The sequence below is a fragment of the Lepisosteus oculatus genome, chromosome 20 (assembly GCF_040954835.1).
Source record: "Lepisosteus oculatus isolate fLepOcu1 chromosome 20, fLepOcu1.hap2, whole genome shotgun sequence".
In the NCBI taxonomy this organism is placed as follows: Eukaryota; Metazoa; Chordata; class Actinopteri; order Semionotiformes; family Lepisosteidae; genus Lepisosteus; species Lepisosteus oculatus.
In genome coordinates, this window is record NC_090715.1 from 15,066,002 (window position 1) to 15,090,241 (window position 24,240).

Here is a 24,240-nt window from a genome sequence, read left to right on the forward strand (position 1 = left end):
TATCCAGGATGAACCACGCATCCATGAACTCGTAACAGCTGTCCCGCTGGAAATGGAGTCACTGATATTTCAGGGCTAAAGCTCTACCTTATTGGCTGGAGCCCATGGTTGGCAATAATGGTTGGTGTTGGTATTGCCTTGCAGGGCTCTGAGGAGACGATTCGGGTGGTGTCGATGGACAGGGATTACCACGTAGAGTGCTATCACTGTGAGGTAAGCCGCTGACTTCCGCGCTGCCTGCAGGGAGTGTCCTTCTCCGAGCCTTGCGAGACGCCCGTCGCATCTCGAGCGAGCTGTGTTGTCTGTTTACACTCTCCTGTTGTCAAGGAGAAAGCAGCCCGCGGCGCCGGTGGGTGGCACACACGGACACCCGGCGTGTAACAGCACAATTCCCTGGAGCGTGAGGAGAGACAGACTTTTACCGGATGGCTTCGGTTTTTGTTTTTTAGGCGTTTGAAGCTAGAGAGTTTTGTTAATCATTAAATGAATGCCTGCTAGTCAGCTTTGCGTGAGTGGGGATTTCATTGTTGGAAGTAGGGGCCACCTTCCACCTGCCTGGACCAGGAGCTGTGCTCGCTATCGGTGCAGAAATCAGCTGGCCTCCTTCTTTCTGTCTCCTTCCTTCTGTTCTGATCCAAAAAAGCTATGATTAAGAGTTCAGCATGTTTTTAAACTGTGCTAATGGCAATCTGAGTTCTAAAACTGCTGTCTCTTATGCTTCAGCAGCCCTTTTTCGAATAAGACCTGCTGTTTTTAAAATAGTCACCTTCGCCTAGAAACAATCTGATCATTCATAAGTATTTTTTTTTGTCCATGAAGACTTTTCGAGGTGAAAACCTGGTAAAAAGTAGTCCTCTCTAGCCAGGTCACATGATTGCATGACATCTGCCCGGCCTCTTCACAGGAATTTTGTGAAGTCAATTTTAATTTACTGCCAAGATGTCCAACATGAACACTAATTCATCCATCCTAACATGTGTGGCCGCACAGGGTGAAGTGTAGAAATTCTAAGGTGGTTTGCTTGCAGCCATTAGCTCTGAAACTGTATCCAGATGACATTTAAATGAACTGTAAGTTTGAGTGAAGAGTGAGCAGAATAACATTAACTTGTCAGGTTGCATTGCGTGTTGATCAGTGAACAGGATAAATGAACTACATACACGCCAAACTTTGGCAGCCCAGCCTGACGTCTCTGTTGTGATGCCAGAAGGCTTTGCGTTACAGGCACTGTTTGGAGTTCCCCCCTCTTCTGCCACACCCGGAGAAGTGAGAGGTGCTTAATTCATGAAATTAGGTAGAAAAAAACAGGAACGCAATCCAACCACAAGCCCCAGAGGTGCTGCAGAATTTGATTTGATGCTTCAGAAACCTCTTGAATAGATGAGTGCATGCGAATAAACTGTGTTTCCAGCCGAAGGCTCAAGCCCGTGTAGGGGTTTTGTGTTTGCAAGGCAGGAAAATCCCATTCTGAGTGTTTCTGTAGCCTAGAGGCTCATTGGAATTTGTTTTACGTGGATATAGTAATGCTAATGTCCCAGTTTGGATGAGATAAGCCTATCCAAAATGTGGCTGTTTTGATTATGCTCATATGAGGTCATTAGCAGCTGTGTCAGCTCTCATGTCCAAGTGGACATTTTTAGTACGTGAAACTCAGATGGTCCTGTTTTCAATATGTTTTTCAGCCACCTCTGAATTACCAATATCACTTGGAACAGTATTAGGACCATTGCTTTTCCTAATTTATACCCGCATTCTGGTGTAGTTAGTAAACTAATCAGGTTTGCAGAGGATAGCAAGATAGGAGGATTATCAGGCACCGAGGACTTGCAAGAAGATTTAGACTAAATTATAGATTGGGTGAACATCTGGCAGATGACATTCAAAATACACAGCTACAGTGTGGTACATGCAGGTAGGAAAATATCAACTGTAAATATGAGATAGGAAACAGCTTGAAGAAGCTGCAGAGGAATAAGACAGGCATTGATGTTCAAACGTCATTTACATCTTCTGTAAAACCTGGAGAAGCAAACAAATAGCAAACTGTGCTAAGATATAGATTTGAAATGTAGAATTGAAATCGGGGAATTTAAAATTAAAATTATTCAATGCGCTAGTTAGATCTAATTTAGAATTTTGTGTACAATCGTGGTACCCAGGCTTGAAGATACGTCCTGCACTGATGGACTAAAAGACTTGAGTGTTTTTCATCTTTAAACAGACAAGAGTATATGAGGGATACTGATCCAAGTTTTCAGAAACCACAAAAGTATTGACTGGGTCAAACCAGAGGTGACAATATTGAAACTGAGAAGAGGATGAACACTAAGGGTTCAGAGCCTCTGGAGCATGTTGCTAAATCTGACGCTTTGACCTCTTCCAGGCACTATGAGCTCCTGAGATCCATTCACGACACTGGCTGGGCTGAATGTCCTCCTCTCACTGATCTCTCATATCTCCAGCCCCAGTCTTCACCACCCTTTTCATGGGCACTTTTACAGAAGCAAAAATAGTGAGAGAACCTGACAGTATTTATAGTTACAATTAAAGACCACTAAGAAATTGTACATGAACCCCACTGCAGTAGAGGCTGCCGTCTAGGTGAAAGAATGGCTGCCTTTTTTTAGTTGTTTTTACCTGAGAGAAACACACAGGGAATAGTACAGTATTTGCAAACTCCTGTCTTCTAGCTGGAGACAGGCTTGCGTTTCACTAAGAGGACTGTTACACTGAGTGAACAGCTTTTCTTGGACCGCTGCATACAGCTTGTCATCTGCAGCAGTTTTCTATGCCTGTAATCCTGTCTGTCAGTACTCTCCTAATTAGCAATAAAGTGCTGGCCTCGGCAAGCTAGGCACTACATTTTTGTGCAAAGAATTCATCACAAGGTGTGTAAAACCAAGCCTCTTTCACTTCAAAGGAAGCGAAAAGTATATTTGGAAGTTAGCCAACGCCAAAGTGTCAGAAACATTTTTCAACACACTTGAGATGGCAAAAAGCAAGAAAAACACTTGAAACTGTTCGGCCCCGAATGCAGTACGAAGTAATTAATCCCACAGATATATGAAGCCCGTAGGTTTCCCATCATTCCAGTGGAGGTACTGGTGCTGCTCCAGCTCTGTTCACGCTGTATCGGTCACATGACCCTGCTCACAGGGGGTCAGAGCCCTCATCTGGAACCGGGAAAGAGGGCGTCGTGGGTTGGAATGTGGGGGATGTGAGTGGGCTGTCACAAAGCTCTGAGACAGACACCAAGCAAAGACAAGAGTCCTGAGACCAGACTCTCGCTGTCCATGACTGAGGAGCTCCTGCCCGAGGTACGTGCTGGTGGTCTCTGACGATCGGTCTCCCCTTCCTGTTGCTGTTCTTCAGGACTGCGGGCTCCAGCTGAACGACGAAGAAGGCCATCGCTGCTACCCGCTGGAGGGCCACCTGCTGTGCCACGGCTGCCACATCCGCAGGCTGAAGGTCCAAGCGCCAGCCCACCTGGCGCCCAGCTACCCCCTGCATGTGACCGAGCTGTGAAGCGGGCGGGCAGAGCCGGGCGCCCAGGCCCCCTCCCGGGCCCAGAGAGCCAGAGCCGAGAGGGACGAAAAGGGAAAGCGATGCCAGGCATCCCGTGGCGACGAGAAGAGTGCAATGAGCTGCCTTGTCTCTCGGCGGGGGGGCCTCTGTGTCTGCCGGCACGCCGCGGAGGAAGCCTCGTCTCCTGGACTTCTAGAGAGGCACGGGGCGCTCTCACCGCCTTCGCTGCCGGGGAGGGGAGGCGAGGGGGCTGCAGAGATTCTCCCTCGTTTTCCAGATTTTAGTTTTTCTCTGAATAACAGTGACCCACGTGCCACCCGAAAGGATGTGACCGCCTTCGGGCTGCTATCTGCGGTCGTGTGCTCTTCCAGCACGGTTCGGGGGCCTCACTTGAAGCCCACTCATCGCCAGTCTGTAACAGGACGGGGAGTGGAGTGGAGTGGGGGGAGACTTTGTTTTTCCTATTCCTTCATGACTGAAGATTTACGCCATGAAGCATATGCTGCTTTTATGTGTAATCTTACTGTATCTGATGCACAACATGGCTCCGGTTAGCCATGCCCTGACAGCTGCCTTACAACTCTCGCCAAGAGGAACCGCTGTAACTTCAAAGTAGCCATTGTTCAGGAGGCTCTTGGAGACCTGCTTCTCATTCCTTGTCTCTGTAGTACATTGTAGTCCAGATACTGTCCTACTGGCTATGCAAGGGAACTGTACGTCTGTATGTTACTGTGCAACATTCCACTGTTTGTCGACTTGTGTTTTATAAGAGGGCCACAGCCCTGCATTGTGTTGCCTGTCCCGTTTAATACGGGACAATTGTATTAATTCCAGTTACCTTGACTTCAGCAAAACAGTGGTTTTAGCATATATTATCTAAAAGATTTACATGCAGTGTCTTAATAATGATATTGTAACAAGAGTTAGATGTACATAGACTGTACAATTGTTTTTATATATATTTTGCAGAAACTCTTACAGAATTCAAGTTAGGAATCTAGAACCATAGTTTTTTATGTTGTTGCAGCACAATTACTTATTACAGCAGAGTCAGAGGCCAAATGACGTGTATTGATGAGCTGTAAATGTAACACATAGTCTTAATCTACTGTATGTTAGCGGACAAGAGTTTTGCTTTTTTTTTAATCCTAAGCCATGTTAGGCTTCCTTAAATTCCTGGGCATTTTCTATGGCAATCTGCAGGCCTTGGAGACTATTTGCTCACGTACAATATAAGTATTTTCAATGCACTGGTTTGTAACAGGAGAGAACCCAAATTTACACAAGACTTGTGTCCTTCAAGGTTCCTCTTCCTTAAATGGCACAAAGATGGCTCTCGACGTCAGCAGTTTTGGAATGTCCCTGTATAAGACACACAGGAGACATGAATTGTAGTGCTCTACCTTGGCTGGGCCCTGAGGATGTTCAGTATTTAATTTAATAGTAATCTAATTTATTAATTCCTCCAAGACGTGTGTCGTAGAGTGGTGGGGCCCAGGCCGATACTCCCTCCTGCTTTCAGTCCCCATGTCTCCCGTGTCGCTTGTTCTCTTTCATCCTCAATCAGACCATAAATGTGGATTCTGGCAAGCAACTCTTTTTGTGTCCAGTAAAAGGTTGTTTATCTTGCGAGTGCTTCTCGGTACTACTGAATTTTTGCATTGAACTGCTACACCGATTACAGGACCCTTTAGAAGGAAAGAAAGGTAAAGGAAAAAAAGCACTTTTATTTCTGACTTCTCTATAACAGATTTAATTTTCTTACTTGTTTTGTGTAATTGGGGCCCACACTCGTCCACCATGATCGGCAGTTTAAAGCATCATCGCATTTACAAATCCATGTTTTATTTCTGCATTAATTATATAAAACCCCAGTATTTAGGTCTCGTGGCCATGATTTTCAACAACAGACAATTCAGTTTTACTTTTATTCAATTCGCAGCTGCCTCTTAAAGTTCAAGCAGTTTTGTTGAAATCATTTAATTAAGCACACTTAAAACACAGCTATGCCACTCTTCTTTTTAAATGGTATACTGAAAGGTAAAACTTAAGATGTTGTGGTTGTTGTAAAAAGGCACAATATCCAATTTTGTCTTATCTGTCAAAAATGTCTGTCTTCAAATGCAGAACAGAAAAACAGAGACATTTTTATGAAGCATTCCACTGCTATTAAAGAAAAATGGACCAATTTTAACTACAGTATAGGAAATATTTTGATTCCCTATTTGTATATCATGTAACTAGTTTACCTGTACAGAAATGTAAGTTAGCTTGTTTTACTGTACTGTCAAAAAATACATTTCAGACAAACAAAATGTAGCTGTTTTCTCTCCTGTAAAGTAGTTCTCAAAAAAAAAAGACGTGTGACAAACTATTTTGCTGTTCGGTGTTATATCCTAGATGGCTCACAGAAAAGAGAGACGGGAATTGTAGATTTATTTATCTAAATATGAAAAATCTAAAGTTATTTAATGTGTTAAAAGTCAGAAGTGTCATTTAACCTTAGATGATATAATCTGCTTTTTTTTCAATAAAGAGGTTTTGTAGTTAAATTATATTTTTGTGATTTGTCTGGTGTCTTCAGCAGACCTCATATTTCTGTGTCAGATGCTTGCAGTCTGTGTGTGGCCACAGGTTCGAGCCAGGGTTATGTCCCTAGTAGTTGCACACAGCTGGCAGAGCACTGTCCAGGAGGGGGGCTGGAATTTGCCACTCATGGTGCACAATACGGGCCCTGGGGTGCTGTCTGTGTGGAGTTTGTATGTTCTCCCTGTGTTTGCGTGGGGTTCCTGCAGGTGCACCAGTTTCCTTCCAGTCCAAAGACATCCTGGTAGGTTAGCTTGGGAAATTTGCCCTAGTATGTCTGCATCTGTGCCTCGAGATAGACTGGGGTCCCATCCATGGGCCTGTTGCATGCTGGGATAGGCTCCCACTTCCTCGCGACCCTGAACTGGATGAAGCATTTAGTTGTCTTGGCTCTTGGTGAAATTTCTGTGGCTTCTGCAGGCCTGGACTGCAAGAGACTGAGGTACACCTCTCCTCCAGCTAGTACTCCATCTGCTGTGGACCTCACAATCAGGATTGTTCAAAGTCTTCTCTTTCCAGGACTAAATTGTAATATTTCTTTTAGCCTATCAGTGTAGGACATTCATTTGAGTCCTTCTGATTAGTGCTCTGCTTTGAACTGATTTCAATATCTTTCTTGTATATTGATGACCATAATGCACAAATTATTCTAAATGATGTCATACTAGTGTATTGTATAATTTTATAGTTACATCTCTTGATTTAAATTCACTTTTTAACATGTTATACATTCTAACATTTATTCTGATTGCCTTTTTATTGCTTCCCAACATTGGCAGATTAAAATATTGCCAACATAAACAACTACTCTTGAAGCGCAGTGTTCCCCATTTTACATCAGTAATTAGTTTTTGCTGCCGACATCTAATGATGTGCACTTGTACAGTTTAAACAACCTGCAGCTGCCCAGTCTTGAATTTCATTTAATACTTATTTTTTAGCAGCTTCTACAGTGTTTGTTATTCGTCCTAGTTAGGTTTCAACTGTACTTTGCTAGTATACCAGAATGCAAAGCATTGGAATAAACCAGGAAGAGCAGATACCTGAGGTAATCTACTAATTTAATCCCAAATTTGAGCATTTAAACCTTGCCTGAACTCTGCATTTCCAGTTTTTAATCCAGGTAAATGCATTATCTTGACCACCTAAAACTGAGAATCTTAATGAGAAACTTTATCAGAAGCCTTCTGGAAATGTAAATATACCGTCTAATATACTTTTTTCCATTACTATTGTCCAAAGAACTCAGCTAAGCATGAGTTTTAGTTTTCTTCTAAATCAATGTTGATTACCCCCCTACAGTTACCATACAGATGATCCACTGACTTCGGCCTATTACTTCCATAACCTTGCATGTAATCAAAGTAAGACCTCTGCCAGACCTCTATAGTTACTTAGTACTGTAATTCTAGAATAAACATCTCAAAACATTGTTGAAAGTTTTGTTGCCCAATTTAAAAGGTTTCAGACAAAATTTAAAATTTTAACTTTTCTTTTTTGAGGTTCAGATGCTCTTATGCAACATTAAAACTTTTCAAACTCTGTAAGCAGCAATACACTTGTCCTGTTACAGTTCCAAGACTGTGCTTTCTAATAGTTTCTAGTTCAAGAAGGGGGATTCCCAGCAGGAATTCTTTTCCCAGGCCGTTGCACCTTTTTCCTGTTGCCTTAGTGGATTAGAGAGCTTCTCCAAGAATGAAATCAGACGGTTTGTGTAATTATGGGCTATAATTAAATGCCAGCATGCATGCATAATTTGTGTGATTGTTGGCCCTCTGGAAACACATCAACACACCACCCTATTCTCTGTCATCCTATTCACTGTGGAATTAGCTTTGTAAAAATAGCATTTATAAAGAATGTCTCAGCCATATCATGCCAATTATGTTCATATAGCAGCCTGTTACGTTGAGGGATTGTGGGAGTCTTTATACACAATGAGAAAGGGGATCAGACAGCTGTCGTAATACGTGAGGTTCATTCATATGCAATTCATATTTAATGCTAGCGCCAGAGGAGGGAAGGCAAGTTTTATAGCCTTAAAGAATTAGCTAAACCAGCCTCTAGACCAGTCTAGTCTTCAATACCCCAGTGCTCACTTAATAATCTACCTGCTCAGGTTGAGCTGCTGTGTACAGTCGTGATTCCTAGAATATACAGTACATAGAAATGTGAACGTCTCATCGCCTTCCGTGTTTTCTTTAACGTCTGGAACATGAGCAGGATTTTGTCATGAAGTTAATAAACTTGAACAAGTTTGTGTCTGCTTTGTCTCTCCACAAGATGGAATACCTGTGATTTTAAGAGCACAGGACTAGAACCAAAGTCAAATTCCAAAGGCTTCATTTTATTATATATTATATAGAGAGAAGCTTGGTTTTAGAAAAAAATAAGAGAATGAAGAAGGAACTTTTTAGAAAGTTGCAACCTGATTTTAAAAGTCGTAACTAGAATTTCAATTTTTAACCCTGATTACTGGTTAAAGTAAATCGCTACATCTCAGTATTTTAAATATAAAAATTGATGCTACACATTGGATACAAATTATTTGAAAGCTCCTTTCAAGAAATGGCTGGATGTGATCTAAAACTAGAAACAAAGTGTCAAGTGACACGAATACCTGTGTCTACAGCTCTGTTTTAGTAAATGAATAGTGAGTTGAATCAGCTTGTATGTTGTTATGGGAGCAGCTCAGGGACCCCAGTACTGACAGAAATTTAGGATAAGGGATTCTTTTGCAACATAGTCAAAACTAAAGGGTCAGACTACAATCGAGAGACAAGATTTCTCACATTTCAGTATACAGCTGTTTTTATGTTTTAAATAGTGTACATTGCAAATATTTGTAGATTTTTTTGTGTCAGAAACTAATTATCCCTTAAACTTTTTTTTCTTCATGATCATAACGATATTTTCCTGCTTTCTCCTTATAACTAGGTATCGCTCTTCATAGCCCGCTTTACCATTTGAATGCACCAAGTGTTTTTAAAACGTTTGTGGGGAATGACCAGCCATCAGTGCAGTATTCATTTTAATGCTTGGATCAACATGGAATCAGAGAACACATACTGTACTCCCTAAGGACAACAGTAAATATCGCTAATAAAGTCAGCAATGTAATGAGAAGCCAAAGATCTCGCTGAGCTCTTTCTCTAAAAGAGTATTTCCATGAATGCCACATTGCTTGAAACTTGTTTTGGGACAGGGCACAAACAAAGAACGTAGCACAAAAATCTGAAAAAAAGCGGATATCCACTTTGGAATTCAGAAAATGTGGGAAGCATAAAAGCCACAGCACAGAGTGGCACTGAGGGAGGACAGAAAGAAAAACATTTCAGCGCAGGACTTGGATAAAAGACAAGTGAGAAACGTCATGTGAGTGCAAATAAAAAGATCAAAGATCCCAGAGGGAGGCTAGAATTCCATATTGGGCTGCTTCTTTACCGAATCAGCGCATTCTGCTTAATGAGAGTGTCACAGTCATGCCATTTTCGGTAGGATGTAAATGGACTTTGGGGCAAGCTCTAAGAAACAATAAAGCCTAGAATGACTTCCAAATTATTAATCCGGGTTAAGAGGATTGCTTTGGCCTGTGTTGTATTTGGTCATGGCTTGGAGATAACATCCCCTCTGCTGTTGAAGTACTGTGGTACTGTTGAACAACAGTGATTGTACCGTCGTCTTCAATGCATAAAAGAAACACAACAGTCCAGTCGACTAGATTCAGTATGATATTTTAGATATAGATTTGAAGCAGGGCAGCATGATGACGCAGTGGTTAGCATTGCAGTCTCACAGTGCTGGGGCCCTGGGTTCAATCCCAGACCTGGGATGCTCTCCCTGCATAGGAATGGGTTTCCTCTGGGTGCTCCAGTTCGTTCCCACAGTCAAAAGAAAAACTTGGGTTAATTAGCTTCTTGGAATATTGGCCCTGGTGTCAGTGTATGTCTGTCTGTGTTTGTGTCTACTGTACATATCTGCCCTGCAATGGAGTGCTGTGCCTGTACAGAGTGTCTCCTGCCTGGATGGGCTCTGACTCCTCTGCCACCGCGAACAGGATGGAGCAGGCAGAAAATATATGGATGTGAAAAGTGAAATCACAAAGTGTGAACAAAAATGCATTTCAGAGGATTGTGATAGGTTTTCAATGTGAATCATGACCGCACAGTGAAAATGCTTGTATAAGTGCTGCAATCCTCGAGCATTAGCACAGTTCTGACTGCGCTGACATGGGACCTGGTCAGCCTGTGGGTGGAGGGTGGCTGTGGGACCTTCTGCCTGCTGACCTGCAGGACATCTCCAGAGGCCCTGACTACGGCATAGACTGTCAGGGGCAGAACCACGCTCATCTGTGAATAAACCACCACACTCTCTGCCACCATGTCAGAAGGCACTGACTTCAACTCCCGGCTGTCGGCGTTACCCCTGGGCGGCCTCCCAGCGTGCTGATCATTGCTTGCAGACAGTGAACCTCATTCTGCTGACGCTCAGGTTGTTTTTTCCTGGAATTTCTCTTGATGTTGCCGCTGCAGTCTTGAAGCCTGTACACAAGTGGATTAGACAGATGGGACTTTCTAAGGCTTGTGTGGAGACATCCTGTCTTCCAGAACATGGACTGACCCTCGCCGAGCAGAGAAATCCAGGACTAGGATTAGTCAGGACACTTTCAACTTTCAATCATACCAACAGCAACCAGGCGATCAGCCCGGCTCCCTGTGCTAATCAAAACATGCCTGTGTGGTTAGCTAATTACGCTGATTCTTGATCAGTTTGATTTAGGTGATTTGAACTCATCTCAACTACCACTGAGGAACAGACTACTTTATAGATCACGTGACCTGAGCACAATATTTTATTCCCAGGAATAATACATTGGAAACGATCAGCATACCTGTCTGTTCTCAATTTAAATATTACACATGTGCCTAACAATGGGAAACTTAAGGCTGTAGCATTTTTAATTGAGCATCAGTAAATATCACAAAGGGGGCGGGCTCGGTCAGAAGGCAGAATGGCACGCACCTATGGAACACAAAACATAATTCACTAGGAATTACAACACCCAAAAATTAAGTGTATTGAAAGGGTTATAAAGCGTTTTAGTCACAATAAATATGGCTTAACCTGCTTGGTCGAGTGAGGGGTGACCGAGGGGCAGCTGCAGAGGGGGAGATGGGGTTGAGGCGGGGTGTACAAGATGAATATGAGGGAGAGAAGGGGGTTACATGTAGTATTTTTATTTATTTTTTTATGTGTGAGGAAATGAATTATTACAAATGACTGACATCTGAGGTTGACTGGGCTTGGCTGTTGTCATCCCTCCCCAACTTGAGTTTTAAACCCCATTCAATTCATCCAATCGTTTTCGAATGACTTTCTAATTGTTCCAAAATGTACGCATTTGCCAGGCAGGTGGAGAATGAGGGAGTATTTCCCGCTGTGTGTGTGCTTCAAAGACGTTCAAAAGAAAAAGTCAAGCATCTCCAAAGTGACCTGATTTTTTTTTTCGCGGAGCTAGAGGTCTCTTGGATTTGTGTTGCGGCTCCGGGATTTAGGGCACAAAACAGTCTTTCTTCTGACGGGGGCTCCGCCTGGTGAGTCAGGAGTCTGTATCAATGCAGGCGCTCTGTGTGCGACACACTCTTCCACAGCCCCCCGGGAACCTGCGCTGAGGTGGGCGGTATTTTCTTACACAAAAGAAAAAAAATTCCCCAGGAGCAAACTTTTGTTTTTCCAGGAGGTCGTGAAATTCCCTTCGCTCTTGCAGCGCAGTCTCTCAAATTACTGCTGGCCTCAAGTTCACGCAAAACAAAAACGGTGCAGAGGTTTAAGTCCAAGGTGAAACTCTACAATGCAATAGTTCCTCCCTCGCTTTTTACAGAATAAAAAAACGGAGACTTTTAAAGTGTTATTTTTACAGCGCAGGTTAAAAACAATAACAGCTGTGAAACTCCTTCCACGTCACGCTGTCGCCATCGTGTCTTGTTGTACGTGTAAACGGAGAGGATTTCTGCTGGATGTAGAGTGAATAGGAGTAATGGAGAATCAAATGATAACAAAATAATTACTAAAAATTGATATAGGTTTACTCATCCTTAAATCAATAAATCAATCAGGCTATTGGATTTTTACAACAGATAAATACAACTCAGTTACATCTATGATACACCTGAAGAACGCTCCACAGCCGAACATAGTGCTTCTTTTCTTCTCTTTTCAGCAGGGAATAATCCTTTTCCTGTTTCTTTACATATCTGTCAGTCTGACTGGGTGACTATCGCAGAGCTGCCTTGTCTTCTTCAATGCTCTCTGCTCCACTTCTCTTCAGCTCCTCTGCTGATGTGCAGCAGAGGGACAGCAGAATGAGATCGCTTTTACTCTGTATCAGTTACAGAGAACCATTATTAACCGAGTGCTTGAAAAAACCCACAGAACCAAAGCGTCATTTTTTTCTTCTTGTCCACCAGGCAGGCCTCAGGCCCTGAGAGGCCTGTAAATACTCTCTTAAAAACACCTTCAATTTTAGCTTTAGGTTTTACGGTCTTCTGTTACATTTTAATACGTATTCTGGCTTTGACCTTACCAGTTAGTCACTTACTAATGAATTTAGGAAAATTCATTGTGCAAAAAAGAGCACAATAATTTTTTTTTGCTTATTTAAATTCTCTAAAGCAAGTGAGTCACAGTTCTATGACACCTGTGAATGAACTATGAGTGAAAATTGACTTGAATGGTAGTTTTTTACAAAGATAATAAATCAATTAAATTGTGTCATTCCGAGCACTTAACTAGAAGCATATGGGGAAAGAACACAGAAAGGCTTGCCATGTACACCATTCTACATATTAGAATTCAATGCATAATAAAATGCATAGCGCTTTTGAAAATAACCATCTGGTTACCTAAATGAGCAAGTCATGTTTACTTCAGGAATCGTTAAAGCTCAGACCATACCCATTCCATCCACTTTCTGACCTCTTTATCCAGAGCAGAGCTGGGGAAGAGCTGGAGCCTCTCCTGACAATGTCACGGACGTCCAAAGGGACTAACCGTGGGGAGCAGGAGAGCGGAAAAAGACCCATATGTGTAGCGGCGAGACGGGAAAAAGGCCCGGGCTCATTAGTGCAAAGAGTTCAGGAATGCCGTATAGAAACCTATGCCCTCAGGGAGCGGACGTGGGGCGCCCTGGTGCTCGGCGGATCTCAGGACATCCAAACGTCAATGCTGAGCGAGGACAGAGTGCAAGACCCGGAAATATATAGCCCAAGGGAAAGAGAGGGACAGGAAGGACAGCAGACCGGAAACTAGGGACAGGACAGAGAAGGAGCGCCCTCTGGCTGCCCCCCTGAGGGCGTGACAGACAAGCAACGTGAGCAAGGCACGACCCACCTTAGACCGTCCATCGCAGGGTTCACAAAGACACAGAGGCGCACGCACTCACGCCAGGGCCAGCGTGTCTTTGGACTGCGGGGGGGGGAAACTGGAGCTCCCATGGGAAACCCTGGCAAACACAGGAAGAACATGCCAACTCCAGGTGTGGAATTGGGCTGGCTTTCCTCCGGGTGCTCCACTTTCCTCCCACAGTCCAAAGACATACAGTATGGCCCAGCTGCGAGTGTGGGTGTGTGCCGGTGTGTGCCCTGTGATGGACTGGTGTCCTGCCCGGAGTGTGCCCTCCCCTGTGCCCATTGCTTGCTGAGGTAGAGCCCGTCTCCCCACGACCCTGTACTGGATACGTTAGAAAATGGATGGGTTAAAATGGTGGTCTGAATAGTTTGTTCTGTTATCAGCTGTTTTTACATCTTTATGTTCTTATTGTAAGCAAGGTCTTGCTTATTGGTACCTAAAGTGTAACACAATCACAGATTCATTACAGTACAGATCATTCACTGTGGTCATTTTGCACATATTGGCTATGAAAGTCAAGCTCAGGGGATGCCAGGTGACCTTTCTCTAGTTAAGGTTTCAATGCCTTCACTGGTTAAAGCACTTCCTCAAAAATATAGCTCACATCTTTAACAGATTGACCTCACCCAGGGCTCTCTGGCTGTTCTGCAAAAACCCTTGTGAAATTCGCCATATGTGGCAAATACAGCTGTCCTCCCTCAAGGTGTGTTACCAAATCTAAAAATTCATCACTAACTACGGTATGTTGTAATGAAAAGTAATTCATTACAACGACAAAAAAAGCATCTGTTATACAGTGGCAATTCTGAATTTGTATTGTCAGTAACCATTCATTCATCTGTCATTTAAGGTAGAGCATTACAGTTCAGAAACTGGAGTGCAAATTTCGGCGTGCCCCTAGGCTAGTGTTATTCAGTTCTCAAATTCATGCATTGCCACACGTTCAGTCTTGAAATATAGGAGCCATTTTCACATTTTCAGCTGTGTTTCTGGTCCTAATTCAGAAAAGATTTTATTCTTTACCTGGACTTCCTTAATGCGTCTGGAGCGTGCTACGAAGTCTTTTAACGGCGTGGTGAGCTGGGCTGTCTAGGAGCTAGGTCTCACGTGGTGATGTGTAAATGTATATTTTAAAAATAATTTGTCATTTCTAAAAAGTAAACTTCGGTGTTTGTTCAGTTCGGGCTACCACGATAAGCAAATCTGGGTTTAATTCTAATAAGGACTTCTAAAGAGTATTCAGTTTTCTTGTTCTTCGTGAATTGAAGGTGCTGGTTTCATATCATCTGGAGGGGAAAAAACTGTTTCAGAGGGATGTTTCAGCGAAAAACAATATGAAAGGTTGGACGAGGACCGGAGAAAGAGATTCAGATAAATACAGACAGCTTCTGTTTTCAAACACAGAACTAACTACAGTGTTTTTTTTTTTGTAGGGTCTGGAACTTGTAAAATGAAGCTCTGTGGAGCTCCTGTCGTGTTTTAAGGAAGGCCTCGCAAGGTAACTTGACGTGTGTCGTTTCAGAAGACGATTTTCTCGTAAGGAACGCAGGCATACTGTATGTGATGGCAATGTCGTGACATGAAGAAATATATCAGGGATTCTTATATTTGTTTGTTGCTGCTCATTGGAAGAAGGAAGAGGGGGGTGGCAAAATGTTAAATATTTGCAGACTGAACTTGACACGTCTGTGCCCGCTGGGCAGCCCTTCCTGGGAAGTGATCACCTTGCGGAGAACCACGGCTGCTGGTATTCTAGCGAGCAGCTATCAGCTTGAATACAAGGAATGTTTCGTGCCCTTTGCGGTCTCTGTGTCAGTCTGGGGGTGAACACTACCACCTGTTCAAAGACTCAGCCCGTAACAGCCGGGGACAGCATTAGGCACTCCAAGGTTAGTTGCACATTCATCTTTCTTCAAGTGTTGCACCTAAGGGTGTTTTGCGGTAGACTGTGCAAAATATGTAGTATAAGCCTAACATTGATTTGCACGCATTCTTCCATGAGTCTTTTATTATAATTTTATTTTGTTAAATTAAAATAAAAAATGTTACGAATAAACGATGCGCACAATATAAAAGTACTGAAATTCATTTAGGTCACGTCATTTATTAGTAAACTGCATTGGATGATTGAGCTGCTTTTTCTGTAAGGTGTTCAGTTTCTTCAAAACCTTTCCTGAATAACTTTACCACAGAAAGACTGGATCAACACCACTGCAGAATTCTAGCACCATTCCTGAAAAAAAAACTTCTACATTTTAAGGCAGTGTGCTTAGCAACTGTTGCTAAGAAGAAGGTCTCTCTTTTTTAACTCAGTCTTTTTTTGGTGTCTGGATTTGTTTTTAGTATCACAAGGTAGCCAAATTGACCCCTGTCCTCCATTCCTCCTCTTCAGAAGATTCCCATCCTCTTTCTCAGTAAACAGTCTATCATTTCAGCAGACAGGACTGCACCACACTTGGTTTTTGTCTCATAGAGCCAGTAGTTATATCACCCTGCATCTTACAGCTAGCAGCCCATTGACACTCAGCTGGTGTGAGCCTGGCCAGTACCTGGATGGGAGACCTCCTGGGAAAAACTAAGGTTGCCGCTGGAAGAGGTGTTAGTGTTAGTTAATTTCTACAAACTTTGTGCTTTTCATGAAATCTTTGTTGAAACTTTGTGTTTGTGATATATTATTTGTATATTAAACCAGACAGAACAAATGGGTGTTTTGGGTAAGTATGATGCAGAATAACATGAAGATGACAATTCCTTTTTTTGTTGGGGTGGATTTTGTGGTGAATATTCTGAATTTCCAAGAACTGAGATTTGTCAACAATTAGAATTTCACAAATCAAAAGCAAAACGATCTTTAAGGGTGTGTATAGTAACTGCAAATTCCCTTCATAAAACATTATGGTGAGGATGCGCCTGGTTGTAGTATAGTCTCCCCTTTCTGTAATCTCCTGGGGTACATTGATTGTTTTTGGACAAGAGGATGGGATGCAGTGCCAACTGTTGTCTGTTCACCTGTGTTCCCCCAAATCACTCTCTGTTCAGGGTCTTATACTACTTTTTCAAAGCGTATTGTTTAAACTTTAATGGATCCACACGAAATGTATGCACATAGGCTAAATGTTTTAAATTAAGACGAAGAATGAAAAAAATGTCAGATGATCTGCTGGATCTTTCTTTAATTGGAAGAGGCTTTCATGAGCTGTAATTCCTGCAAATGCAAGAACCAGGATTGCTTGGCTTTCAAAAGCACATTTTTGAACTTCACGATGGAGTTCACCATGCCGGTGTTGTCACTGTACTGGAAACAGATGGAAGTCTCCTCTGGAATTTGTACTTAAAAGGAGCAAATGATCAGACTGTCTTAATCATCAGGATTCTAGATTCTAGGGCATTAGAATGTCTCATAGAGGAAAACAATTTCAGCAGCTTCGAAAAGAAAGTGACTGACATAGCTGGTATATTTGTTTTTTCAAATCTGTATTGACTTATTTTAATAAGATATGGAAGGTAGGATAAGTTGTTTAACTTTCTAACTTGAAATACTGACATTTCTTCACACTTTGATTAGAAGAGAAATCGCAGCAAAGCACATTGAGTTCTTCTGAGCAGACTTCTGTTCCTGGCTCAGCAAAGCAAGTCAGTCTGAGCCTTGAGAACAGGCGTTGTGAGCCCAAGACTTCGGTATTAACCCCGACAAAGAGTTCCCCATGAGAAGGGGTAGGATTTCTGTCCACCCCCAGCCAAGAGCTTTGGAAGATTTCGAAAGAAATGAGGAATTAGGGGGAAAAAAATCCAAGAAGATATTCTGTGGCTTGCAGGTGAGTTTGCACAGAGATTCTGTAGAGAAAAGGAGAAGGGCCGGGGTTAGGGGGATGAGGTTGTCTGGGTACAAAACCTCCTACAAGAAAAGGGAGAAAAAAAAACCTGCAGCTGAATAAACATGATATTACTTGTAGAGTGGACAGGCAAAAGCAAAGTGTCGCAAGACGTCCACAGCTGTCCGGTAGGTTGGCAGAAATAAACAAAACCCTCCTTTAACAAAACCGGATTGTTGGAGGGGGTCAAGAAGGCCTGGCCTGCACGCTGGCAGACTTCACTGACAATGTCATATCCGCAAGCGCCGATGAAGCACGGACCACCCAGAACCATAGCTCCCAGGGGTGGGGTGGGCGAGGGTTCTGTTGTAACAGCAGTATGATTTTTCCCACTATGGGCTTAAACTAACCTTTATATAGCATTACTAGCCATGGGAAGCTGAAGTAGAATTCAACTCAATGGACTCCTTTGACTGCCCGAGGGGGTCTTCACTTTTCTTTACATACAAATGTAAAAAGGGGGCCGAAACCAAGAAAAATAAAAATAAAATTAAAAAAAAAACAGCAGGCTTGTCTGAACTTGGTATGGCTCTGAAGATTCTAAGAGTGGCTGTCACTATGAGAGCAATGTTGTTTTTCTGAACCTTGACATTTTTCTTCTCTGTCACGTGAAGAAGTGGATGTAAAGTACTTGGGTCGATGTTGGTGTGAGGCCACCCATGGCTCAGAGAATTAGTTTGGCAGATGTTCTTTGGAACGTTTAGTTTTGCCCATGAAGTTAGGAGTAGAGACTGTAATAAGAGGTAGGGAAAACCCCCCAGTACTAACCTCACAGGAATATTTCAACAGCCTCGCTTGGTGATTGAAAAAAGTCTCCCCTCTGCTAGTCTCCCCTGCGTCTTGTGAATTTCAGGAGTTTTTGTTTTCTTCACTGACCTTTTAAACACCACTTGCGTACAGCATTTCTGCTGAGAGAAGGGCAGCAGAGTGAAAACGTGTGAAAGAATGAAGTGTAGACAGCCGCTGAGAGACCACAAGTACAGGATTTAGTTAATAGGTTAGTTAATACGCACTAGAAGAATGTGCACAAACAGCAAAAGTGAATTTGTTTGGTTTTTAAAACAATTTTTTGCAGCAAGCACAGTGCCTCTGACAAGCACAGACTCTTCTCCCACACCGCACAGAATGTCAGCTTAGCACCGAAATGTTTCTTTTCAAGATTGCCACAATTGTGCTTAACTACCGCTTTTGTCTTCCATTTCTTCTGCCAGAATCCCAAAAATGTTTTTTTTTTCCATTTTGTGCCCATTTTAGTGTCAACATGATGATAGCTCTTGCGGCAGGAGCCATTAAACATTTCATTGCTGTGGCTTTTTCATTCCTGCAATGCTTTTTCCTGTTTTGAACTAGTAGCTTCATGTCTGCCTCTACATTGACAAGCTTTTCCACTTATTTTTTTTTCATTATAGTGGTGATAAAAAGCCTTGCTGTCTTTATCTTGGAAAGAATGCATAATATTCCCATCGCAAATCCTTCAGATGAAACAAAATTGTTAATCAACCACTGTTATCAACAGCTGATAAGGTTTAAAAAAATGCAGATATGTTGAATTTCTCAAAGCCATTTTTGCACAGTTTGTCTTCTAGATAGGGTTATTTTCACTTGGAATAGAGCTTTTAGAAAGACTGTAATCTTCAAAAGCAATATGCTGGTTGAAAAGCCACTTATGTTATTTTTTTATTTTTCTGTCTGACCGTGAAACAAGGGATGTGGCGTATTTTGTATTCATAACAGCAAACATCAAAACATTTGTGTGCAGACATTAAAACTGTCTGTCAGTGTATGTGTAGGAATACAGTCCTGGAAATCTCTATTCCTACCCAGGAAGCCAGAGGCTCTTGAAAGATACTGGGGTGTTGGTTGACTTCAGTGACCACTTGAGTATTCAATGTGTACAGTTTGTAATCAGCAACATCCTGATCTGCCCTTGTTTTCTGATCTCTAGTTGTTGCGGTTCAAGCAGTGGTGTTTCAGTATAATTATGTTATGTGCAAACATAGAATGCGGTTGACACAACGTCTAGTTTCACCATCTCGATGGACAGTAGACCCTTGAAGAGGGCAATGATATAAAATGTTAACAGAACCCCATGAGCTGAGACAGATTGAGCTGTTGAGAGACCACAGCTGGTCAAGAAGGAGATAAAGCCGCTTTATCCAATACAGGGCCAGAGCCTGTCCCGGCAAGCACCCAGGCACAAGGCAGGGTACACCCTGGGTGGGACACCAGTCTATCGTAAGGCACACACAGACACAGAAACACACACTCAAACAAGGACAGTTTTCCCAGAAGCCAATTAACCTGTCAGTATGTTTTTGGACTGTGAGAGGAAACGAGAGCACCGGGAGTAAAAACATACAACATGGGAAGAACATACAAACTCCACACAGAAAGTAATGCAGGATTTGAACCCAGGGCCACTTCGCAATGAAATGTTTAATGGCTGCACTTCCATGCCGTCTGATTTTGATTCAAATGTACAGTAAAAAGGCTAAAGCAAGGCTGAGCTTTTTGTTCATTGTCTGATTTTTATGTGGTATTTTACGTTTCCTAGTTTTTGTTTGTCTTGTCAAAAATTCCAAACTTCTTAGATAAAATACTGAAAAAAACAGAAGAGTGGAGACCTCAAGCTACCTAGCTGGAGTTACCATGGTGAACAGTATCAGGAATATGAAGATTTTTGACCAAGGGCAGTATTAAAAACAGGCAAGAGAAAGTGATTCACAATTCAGCTGATTAATAAAGGGAAGAAATTTCAGAGCCCAATTTGTGATTGCTTAAGAAACAAAGTAAGAACCTGTTCTGGACTGTGATTGTCATACCTTTTCCATGTGTATATATTTCATTTTTATGCTTTACTTCTTTAGGGTGTCTCATACTCTTACTGAAGTCAAGCAACCTGGGATCTTTAAATACATAGCAGTTCTCTTTTTTGGAAACTGAAATCTTTCTAAGTGCAGCTTAAATTATGTTTTAATAATTTTTTTGTTTATTTTATTCTTCTGGGTGTAATATATACCCAAGCAGTACTTGAAAATGAGCTGTAAATTTTGTGGATTTAGAGGGATGTCAGGTATCTCCAGAGAGATAGTAACAGAGATATGTAGATGGATATTAATGTCCATTATTACAATATTAAATTAATTGTTTTTAACCATTCACTGTTCAGTGATCATGTTCAGTGTATCATTTATTTTAATCTTATCTTTACAGATTGTACAGATTGTCAAAAGAATTGTCAAGGTCCCAAATTGTTGTTGTCATGAGTAACATACTGGACAATATACAGTATATGTTTTACACAAATTAAAATTTTAAAGGTTTGTAAACTTTGTCTGCAGTGTCCTTAAGACTGTCACACATACTGGTGCCTGTAGTGCGTTAGTCAGAGAGGAGAAGGTATAATCAAGTGGTAGGTATCAGCATGGATAGGGACCTGCTGTAAGACAAATTTACCTTGCCATGTAGTACTCAGGACACCTGAAGAAGGCTTAACACTTGGAACTTGTTTTATTTATTTTCTGCTTTTCAATGTGGATATGAATTTGAAGTATGTCTAAGCCTAAATTGTTAATGTGTAGTATTTTGTATTTTGATAGAACATACAAATCTGCTATTAATACGAGCAAAATGTTCCAGGATTTCTTTGACACCTGGTGCATCTGGCCCTTTTGTTAGGCCGGGGCAGCTGCAGTGTTTCTGTCAACAAGTCCCTTGGGAAGCTTTTTTTCCCCCCATCTTTTTCTCAGTGGCTTTTCCCTTTTCCTCAGTCTATAAATCAGAACCAGTTTTCTGTGTATCTCGCTCCTGAGCGAGAAATGACAAAGAAGAACTTCAGTTTTCTGCTAATGTGCCGTTGCCTAGCAACAGGATTGCCTTGTCCATCCCCAGTCTCAGAGGGGCTGTAGTTTTTGCTGTGCTGTGATTTCAAACACAGATAACTCAGGAATTTGTAACCAGCTGCAGTATTCTGGGAAACAGATATGCTTCTGAAGTTTGAAGAGAAAGCCCTTAAAACTAAAAAAAAACAATTTCAAAGCCCTCTCATTGAGGCTGCAGCTGGTATTATTCTGACTACAGCTGAGCGGTAGAGAGTCAGGTTAGAGAGATTCCAAGCTCTTATCCCTGGTATTAACCAGAGACTCCTCCAGCAGCCTTGAAGTCATAAAATTTTCACATCCCTTTTTTTGCTACCTGTTTTCAGTACATACTGTGAGACTTAGCAGATTCACTGTGGACCCAGCCATCGGTTCTCAAAGCATTTTATTACCATCCATCCACTATCAGAAAGCTGCTGATTCCTTGTAAGAGTCATTCTGAAAACACAGTGGGGGCACAGATGAGACTGCAGCCTGGACAAGAAACACAAAACTCAACAGGAACATGCAAACTCTGTATAGACGGCACTGCAATCTAGCATTGTGAACAAAGACTCGAGACCTGTGATCAGTTTGGTGTAATTTTGATTTTTGGCATCAGTCAGTACAATAGTGTCTCAACATTGTACCGTCACATAATGTATTACATTACATAGTATGTTTGGTTAAAACAGATAAGTAACGCTCCCTTATATAATAAAGTACTAATGCATTTAATTCAATTGGAGGAGCTATTTCTTGCTTCTCTACCTCATCTGCTGTGTAGGGGCTGTGGCTTTTTAAAGGCCTTCTATATGGAAGGTGATTTGGGATGAAAGGTGCTATAGAAATCCAAGTAATTATTATGGATTAAGCAGTGGGATGTTTTGGGTATGTGACCCTCTTGCTTATTTTAAATTTGACTAAGTCCTTACCGTCTTGTAATGACTGAAAAGTATTTTAATGTTGTATTGAAATATTAAAATTCAAGTGATGACCATAGAAAGATAAAAAAGACTCTAATGACAGTCCCTGGATGCAGATAAGAGTTGGGCACCTTAGAGACTGGACCACACACTGTATTTTGTTCATCACTTTGCTGGAATTAAAGAATTAGTGCCCTCCAGTGGCAGCTGTCTGCACTGCAATACTCAAGAGTTCAATGTTCTTGTTACTCCAACTTTCAGTTAAATTCAAAATACTTTTTTTCAATCCTCTAGGGGGGAAATGTAAGACATTTTCCCCCTTTCCATGCACAGTTCTCTGCTTTGATCCCTCGCCAATGTTGAGACCCTGTGACTGGGTCTTAGGGCTTGGTCAGACTGTTTGAAAGAAATCAAAGTATCCACAGAGCACATGTAAGTGCTGTCTATGAAATGTGAGGTGCAGAACACAGTGACTGTAGCTGGTAGACAGTTGCATTTCTGGATTGAGATTCTGAGTGTGCTTACAGAAAGCTGACCTAGTCAGACAGCTGTATGGTAAGACCTGTGCACCGTTGAGCAATGACGTTTGAGTTATATGCAGACGTGACCATAAAAAGCAGGCCAGGTGGCATCGTGAGGTAGTGGTTAGATTTCTGCCCTCTAAATGAGAGGTTCATTGCTTCTCATCCCTTGTGGGTGGTGCTGTTATTGTACCATGGAGCAGGGTAACGTATTGTTCCAGAAGATGGACTCCCCTGGAGACATGAATATTTTCTAGGTTGTTGTTTTAAATGGAAGTTATTAAGTGAAGTTCAGGAGGGATAACAAGAACAACAAGTCAATCTCACCCAGCTGCACCTAGTCACTATCATCGCCAAACTTGCTACATAAACCGAACTCAAGCGCCTCCCTCCTCCACCCTGCAGCTGCTCCCGGGTCCCCTCAGTCTGGCTGGGGTTCGAGCCCTCATCCTGCAGCCAGGAGGCTGCCCATGAACAAGCAGGTTCATCCAAACCTACCCCACCAAGGAATCCCCGCTTTCACCAAGCACTCAGTCCTGGGATGTAGGGCTGGGCGATAATTCGATAACGATAATTATCGCGATATAATTTTCCTCCATAACTTGGATGTTGTTGTCCCTAGTGAAAGGCAACGTCTCTCTCATTTGCTTAGATAAAGGATTCAATAAAAGCGTGAACATTATTGCGATATAGATGGTTATAACACTGACCTGAAGAGGCGTGCAGAGCTGCTGAGGTATTGTCTGGTAGGTCCTGCCATTGCCCAAGGGAGTGGGGTCCCATGATTCCATATATACATGTCAACTCTATATAAGGGCTTCATGGTGCAACGGCTGAATTGACCTACAGGCATCCGATTTATTAGTCTCAGAAGAGCTGTAAGTAAATGTGCTGTGAAGCTAAGCGTTTGGGAACTTGCCTTGTTCAGTCACTAAGGTATTTCCAGCAGTAAGGGCGCAGGGACGTGCTCAGTAGATGGTGAAAACCCGTCGGGAAACGTGGCTGCAGAATGTCTTTTCCCACGTCTCTTTTCTGAGCCGGAACAAAACAAGTCCGAATTCCACAGGATGTTACCTGGATAAGGACATGATCACCGCAAAGACCCTTCCTGCTGGTGTGTTAATACCAGACTGCACATTACTGAAGGATTTTCTGTTCATTAGGCATTCATTAATTGAACGTTGTACTAGGTTTGACACATTAATAATAATAATAATAATAATAATAATAATAATAATTAATAATTGCTTACACTTATATAGCGCTTTTCTGGACACTCCAATCAAAGTGCTTTACAGGTAATGGGGATCCCCTCCACCACCACCAATGTGCATACTCTACCTGGATGACATTATTGTTGAATAATTAAAGAAAATAGCTATCGAGCACATATGAAACACGTGTTTTAGATTATAATCGTCTGTAATGTGTAAAAAATACCATACCTAAAGTAAACTGAAAATATTTAAAGTATTATTTTCCTTGTTTGGAAAACCTTCATTTTAATTGGAGCTGTCAGTTTACTCAAAAACAAAATAAGGGTCTT

General features: G+C 42.1%; 1 protein-coding gene across 1 annotated transcript in view; it reads left to right on the top strand.

Moving 5' to 3' along the window:
- The window catches only part of wtip (WT1 interacting protein), a 36,915-nt gene extending 30,835 nt beyond the window's left edge, over nt 1-6,080 (top strand). Inside the window, exons 7-8 of the mRNA XM_006641159.3 lie at nt 145-213; nt 3,373-6,080. Of these exons, the coding sequence (XP_006641222.1) occupies nt 145-213; nt 3,373-3,525 (222 nt within the window). The 3' untranslated portion in view covers nt 3,526-6,080. The remainder of the gene's footprint in view (nt 1-144; nt 214-3,372) is intronic.
- Nucleotides 6,081-24,240: the final 18,160 nt, after the last annotated feature.